Genomic DNA, 7712 nt, shown 5'->3' on the forward strand with positions numbered 1-7712 from the left:
CAAGCCGTGGCCCCAACATTGGAATGTNTGAAAGATTTCGAGCCTACTGGCCAAATATAAATCAGTCAAACCACAAGCCACTTGATGATGACAGGATGAACCACTCATTGCTACAGATGATGCGGTCTGACATAGTACCATCTTTGACATGTTTTCTTTCAGCTGACAGCTCATACATCCCACGAGAGGATTACAAGGAGTTGGTTGAACTCTGTCTCTTAGTGCTGGGTTATCCAATGCAGACTGATGGCAAGTACCATTTCCGTGTTCCTGGAGCATATCACATGGCCAGATGGATGGCCAAAGTGATCTACTGTCTCAAAATGTATTTGTTCCGCAATGAATTCAAGCTAACAGCAACTGAAACAAAAAGTTTAACTGAATTCTGCCTATTTGCAACCCATATATATGTGCCAGCATGGATGTTGTGCCCAATACCCAGTGATGCACCAGTCAATGACCTGCAACTTCTGAGCAGAATTGAACAATACTCTGAAATCAACAAGAATGTAGCAAGTGCTGCCACAAAAAAGTTGAAAAATCATCTGTGGTATCTCGGTACAGAAATGGTTTGGCTGTCATTGTTCTCAAATAAGGTTGCAAATGCTGAGAAGCAGTTGATTGTGGAAGCAATGACTGCAGTAGATTCTGAATGGAGTGTGCGAGGTGTCAAATATCCTGCAACTGAACTGGAACAGGTGAAAAGCAAACCACTGCATGATCTGGTATCAGGTACATCTCGTGCTGCATTGTTATCACTTGGAATGGATGTTGCTATCTTGCGTGAAACTGAACCAGACTCATGGAATGATCTTCCTTTATTTCAAAAAGTAGCAAATGTTGTGAAGTCACTTAAGGTCGTTAATGACACTGCAGAACGCACTGTGGCACTCATGACAAATTTTAACCAGTCTATAACCAAAAATGAAACAGAACTGCAAAAACTGATACAGGTGGTGGAGGACAATCGAACACGTATTCCGGACTCCTCTAAGCGCACATTAGCCAGTGCTGAAGCAGCTGCTGCTATGTTTTGAGTCTGACATACTATGAGTGATTAACAGAAAAACATAAACTGAGTACATTAATTGCCTCAAGTTAATTTCAGTTTCTCAATCAAAGATTAACAGTACTGAACTTTCGTTTGGCATAATCAAGTTGCCTTTACCTTGTGAGAACTGTTTGTTTAGTGTTGATTATTTTGTTATTTGAGTATAAATTTGTAGAACTGTTAAATCTTACATGATTTTCACAACAATGTTGTTCATTTTACTGCAAAATAAACATTAAACACAAAATTGTAGCACTGACCAATATTCGCTTATATGCTAAATATGGTGAAAAACTGAATGTCATTGAGCAACCTCTAAATATTGTCAGAATTGAATGAAATTTTGCACACATGCTAACTTTCAGCTAAGGAAAAAATATAGGGGGTGTGCACTTAAATATTAAAAAAAATTTTTTTTGAACCACCCTAATATATATATATATATATATATATATATATATATATATATATATATAAAGTTACAAAGTCGCTGTGAAGGCAAAGACACAAAGACGGAACAATACACACACACACACACACACAGATATATATATATATATATATCTCTCTTTTTGGCATCAACTGCCATTGTTAGTGTAGTTATATAGTATTGTTCCGTCTTTGTGTCTTTGTTTTCACAGCGACTTTGATTGCAACTTAATTAGAATTAAAGTTAATCATATATTTCTTTGTTAGAAGAATGTTGGTATTATTTAGTTGATTATTCATTGCAGAATTTTCAACCAATAAATCATCTCTCACTAAATATGTCAAATTTTTTTTAAGAAAAATTCCTGTTCCTCTAGGCTGCTTTTTCGATTATTATTTAAAAAAATTGTAATTTTCTGAAAAAATTAATGATTCATTTGTTTTATCAGGCCAAGTCTCTGACAAGGCGATGGCTTCAAACTCAGCAACAATTTCTTCGATCAATAATTGTAAGTTATCTATTTTGTTTATAATGCTGTGACAGTTAACACTAAAAATTTTGAGCTAATCATTAAAATTTGATGACTTATTAAAACTTTTAAAGGACTAAAGACAGAGATGTTTACAACTGTAGTAGGAACATTTAAATTTTGTATAAGCTGGCACATCAAAAATGTTATCCATGAAAGTATCTATAACTCTAACAGCCATTTTGATACAAATTAATAACTTTCTTTATGTCAACCTTTTCAAGCCGTTTAGTGATTTCATTCACTATTTCTAAGTGAGATAAAACAATATCAGTGTTTTGATCTTTAATAATTGCAGATGTTTCATTGTTGATTGCCTCTGAGGGTGTAATACTTACACGTTGTTGTGTCTGTGCGTTATGTTGATTATTTTTGGAATTTGATACAATTAATGGTGTGAAAATATTATTAGGGTTTGGCTTGAGCAATTGCGTGGTCTATGGCGACTTATGAAAAATGTTATTATTTTGTGCATTGGTTCGTGGAATGGAAGGATTATAACTCCAATCTCTAACGTTTGTGTCTTCTGGGCAAAGCATGGCCAAAACGAAAATTTTATTTGCTTCTAAAAATTAACTAATTAATTAATTAGTTAATCGGAAAGTAGGTTGACCATAGCGGAATTAGCAATGAATTCATCGTTAATGGCAAACTAAACAGAAATTGCATCAATGTACATGATGTCAACGATTAGCTCAAAAATAATAACTAAACAAATTTTTATAAAATTATATAACTAAATTAATCTAACTGAATGAAGAGAAATCAGTTTTTAAATTGTTTGTTTTCTATGAATCTGTTCTAATTTAATTCAGTCGTCTCCTTTTGTTGATGCAAGCGTAGTAATGGTTGATTATTGATGGTTAACTAGTTTGTCAACTGTTTGTAGACGAAAATAGCCGTAAAGTAGACATTCGTTTGATCAAAATTTAAATCTTTCGTTAACAAAAATAATGGCATCGTGTGCGATTGCTTTGTTGATAACGTAACTAGCCGTACTGCCCTCTTTGTTAAACGGATCGGATCGGTGATCGTGCGATAGGTACCAGCCCAGACTACGATGCAGTAAGAGATGTACGGTATGCATGTAGATTATATTCAATGTTCTTCTTGGAACATAAAATTAAAAACTTTGTTGATAACGCCAATTTCCAAAAGAAATTGGAAACCTAGAAAAGGATACCTAGAATTTTAACTGATTTGCTTTTGTTTATTTCTAGTCCATCAATTATAATCTTATACGGTTCCTTACAGTTCACATACTGAAACGGCCCAAAAACAATTATTTAAGTTTTTTGTTTAGCGTTAATTTGTTGTTTTGGAACTACTTGGGAACTTCTTTAATGGCAATATTGTTTCATTAAAAAATTCATGAATATTTTCACTCTTGCTAAAAATGTTGGTGTCATCGGCATAACAAACAAAATCAAAAACGCCGGTACCTTTGAAAGATAATTTATAAAAATCACAAACAATAATGGCCTCATTATGCTTCCCTGAAGAACTCCAAAGTTAATAGATAATATCGTCGATTTTTCTTTGCTATCTAACAAACTGTTTACTGTCAGTCAAGTAGCTACTAAACTATCTCAGAGGTGTATCGCAAGTTCCATAATATTCTAAATTTTCCATCAAAATGCTATGGTCAAAATGCAAAGACTTTTGACAGATCGATGCAAGTTCCAACGACAAAGTTTTTACGTTCTGTAGCAACTCCAATTTTTCGCATCAATTCCACGATTGCCAACTGATGAATGTTTATTACGGAAGCCAAATTGAGAGTCTGAAATGATGTACTTCTGAAAAAATTTGACTATTCTTGTATACATCAATTTTTTCCTAATTTTTGAAATAGCCAGTAGTAACGATACAGGTCGATAGTTGGTTATATCAGTATTTCCCGCCTCCTTTGCGATTGGAATTACTATTGCTACTTTGAAACATTGAGAAAATATGCCTGCTTTAAATGAAAAGTTCATCAGAATTGGAGCTGTAGAGTTGATTGTGGAAACAAAAATTTTTGAAGGAATGTCATCAACTCCACTTGAATATTTCGATCGTAAACTTTTGCTGTCTACACAATTTTTTCAAATGAGGTATCAAGACGAAAAAGAGAATTTTAAACTTTGTGGTGCATTGCTTGCATGCTTGTGAAATTTTTCATCAAATTTGGAGCTATGTTTATTAAGTGGATTTTATGAATTGTCTTGATTGAGGTTAGTGATTTTTAGACATTTTTATCATAGTTACTTTTATTTGTTATTTTTAAAATATTCATCCAAGTTCTTTGCTGTTATTTTTTTGTTTGTTGAAACAAGTCATTGAAATGTTTTTTAGTTTATTGTTGAGATTTGTGCAACGTTTAGCAATGGATTTTGTGCATCTTGTCACGGTTGGATTTTTGAGAAAAATTTTTATCTAAAGAATTTTTATTTTTGAGTAAAATACTAAATTCTTTTTTAACTCATGGTTTGTTGTGGAGAAAATTTCTAGATTTTTTGCCACTTTTCAATAACCAGCAATCATCAAAAAGATTTTAAATATATCAAGGAAAAGTTTCAAAGCACCATTTACATCACTGCATAACATAACATCTGACCAGTCGTTGGCACATAAAGCTTCATTTAGTTTGTTCATTGTACCTTTTCGAAAAAGAATAGATTTGTTAATTCTGAATAGGTTTGGTTTTATTTTTGTAGATCGAAGAACTGATAGTGACGGTGACGGGAAGATGGTTTGATATATCATAAACGTGATCACCATATAACTACCTGTTGCGGAAAATTTTTGAATATGCAGTCAGAAGTGATCGATTGCTTTTCAATACTGATTCTTGTTGGGAGCGTAATTAACTGATCGAAACTGTAACTGGCAAAAAGTTGACATAAACATTCATACATATGTACATGCATGCATGCATGCATGCATACATATATACATACATGCATGGGCATACAGGTATACATATTTGTATACATACAAGCATACATGGTTGTTGAATGTGCTGTTAATTGCGTCCAATGTAAATGGTGTTCATGGTTTGATGGGCTAAATGTCTTGGCATGGCACGGTTGGTAATAATTCTGCTTGGTTGGCTATGCCGCCGGGTTCTGGTATGTTGATTATGTTAGGCAGCACGATCCAGGTCATGGTGGCTTGATTGTATATTTCCGTAATGATTTTGATTATAAAAAGTTTGTCTTACCAATATTTGCCACATTCGAAGCTATTGCTATTCGATTTTCAATCAATGGGTATCAGTTTATTTTACTTGATATTTACAGACCGGACTCGATGCAGATTTCTTCTCTGCATCGATGCTTTATTCATTTATCAATTGATAATGAAAGTTTAATGCAGATGCAGAGATTTCTTCTCTGCATCTGCACCATGTTTTCATCTGAGATCAGATAATATGAGTCTTTTGGCGGTTCCAGCTAGGCATCTACGAATAAGTGCAAGAGATATTGCAGTTGCGGGTCCGACGGTTTGGAATGACCTACCGATTCCATTAAGAAGACCCGGAATTAATTTTGTGACATTTAAAAAAGAATTAAAAACATATTTATTTTCTGTTGGTAAACATTAAATTTGAATATTTTAATTTATGTTGACCACGCACACGTTATTTTGTTTGTTTCACTTTTGATGGCGCCTTTGAAGTATTTAATTTGCGCTATATAAATATTTCTAAATAAATAAAATAAAATAAATAAATACATACATACATACATACATACATACACACACACACACATACATACATACATATTGATACATAAACTATTCAACTATGTACGTATCCAGCAATAATTTTCTTATCCGTACGCTCAAACAAGTAAGAAAAACAAAATAATCAACATAATTGTCAGGACATCTAAATTCTCAGATATAACTGGAAAATATTACCTGAAATGTGCACATGTGTATACACGCACAGACCCACATCATCATAAATACACAAACCACGTACACACCAAATTACTCAAACAAACATGTAAACACACACGCACATACGAAAAACGCAGAAACAAACATACACGCTAACTTCTTTTAAAGATTCTCGTGTACCTAGTAATATTTTACGACGAAAAAAAGAAGATGAATGACCACGTCCGAACATAACGACGTAATTGGATAACATAGACTTATTTATTTATGTTTTAATTGTAGAGAAAGAGAGAATGGGAGAGGGAGTGTGTGAGAGAGAGAGAGAGCGAGAGACATTTAATGCAATACTTGTTTGACGTATGTACGTACATTCATGCACAGGCACACATATCAGCAAGTAAAGGAAATTATATGTAATTGATATTAATGATTATTTTTTGTATAAAAATAAATGTTTAAAATTGCATGAAATTTGTTGAAGCTGCCTTAAAGTTGTCTTATTTGAAAAATCACAATATAAATAAATTTGAAAAAAAGTTTCACTTGAATAACTTAAAAATTGATATTTGAGACTAAATTCATACTAATTGTTCAAGGGTACTGTTCAACGATTTCTAAACAAACAATTATTTTAATCGAAATAAATAATTCCCATTTGTTAACTGAAAAATGTTCAAGAGCTATAAAATTAACGAACCTTTAACAGATTCCAACTGGTTTCCCAACATTTGTTTGGCCAAGAAAGCTGTCATTTTGTTATGTTGAACAATTTTGTTAAAAAATATTTTGCTTGTTTAATTCTGTTCTCCACTTGGATTGCGGCGCTGAAACAACAAATGAACAAAACATTTATTTTTTATTTAATTTGCTGCACCAAAAAATGAGGATGTGCAAAACATGCCCCACATAAAAAATTATCAGTTTAATTACGCTTGTTCCACTTGCATACGAGCAATGAAATTACAAAAAAACTCCAACTCAGTGCTCATACACTTTTAAGGATTCGGGGACGATAATAACTGGCATGCAATGTAGCTTATATTTGGCTGCTTGGCTAATGCCGTAAATATTCTCGATTTATGTAATTTTTATAGTTTTTGTTGTCGAAAATTTATTAATTTTTAATGTATCATTATCAAGTTGCACCACTAATACTGCCACAAGTATATTTTGTCAACTATAACTCATGATAGAAATAGATACAGTTGTTTGATTTATTAAATTTGGTATTGAAACATTTTCAAGCTGGTTTGTTTTCAGAAAATGTATTTCCACAGATATGATTAATTTACCATAGACAGACATTTACTGCGTCTTTAGTAATTTTTCAGCAGTTCTGCAGCGATATATTATCTATTTCGATAATGTTAATGTTGTTTGATAATGTTGATATTAATTGATAATGCTGATATTATTTGATAATAATAATGTTACTTGGACACAGTGTATTTTTATGCACTTGCAAAAATAATTTTTTATTTATTTAGTGATTTGTAAATAAGTTGAAAAATACCGCTCAATTAATAAAATAAAATTTTAATAAATATTTACAATTCAAAATAAAATTTTTTTGACTTTATAATCTGTTCAACACTACCTTTTCAATCATTCAGGTATATATATATATATATATATATATATATATATATATATATATATATATATATATATATATATATATGAACTAAAAAATTAATAGTTTTATAGTTTTGAAAAACTAATAAATNNTGTTATTTAAATGAACAATGAAACAAAACAAACCAGGTTATGTAAATATAAAATAAAATATAACTTTTCAATGACAGTAATGT

The 7712-nt window shown here is 31.8% G+C and overlaps 1 protein-coding gene across 1 annotated transcript in view; it reads right to left on the bottom strand.

Moving 5' to 3' along the window:
- HELRODRAFT_70349 (hypothetical protein) overlaps positions 1–6653 on the bottom strand; it is a gene marked incomplete at both ends in the record, with an annotated part of 18408 nt that extends 11755 nt beyond the window's left edge. Inside the window, one exon of the mRNA XM_009031874.1 lies at positions 6599–6653. Within this exon, the coding sequence (XP_009030122.1) occupies positions 6599–6653 (55 nt within the window). The remainder of the gene's footprint in view (positions 1–6598) is intronic.
- Positions 6654–7712: the final 1059 nt, after the last annotated feature.

This window comes from Helobdella robusta, assembly GCF_000326865.2.
Source record: "Helobdella robusta unplaced genomic scaffold HELROscaffold_8, whole genome shotgun sequence".
Taxonomy (NCBI): Eukaryota; Metazoa; Annelida; class Clitellata; order Rhynchobdellida; family Glossiphoniidae; genus Helobdella; species Helobdella robusta.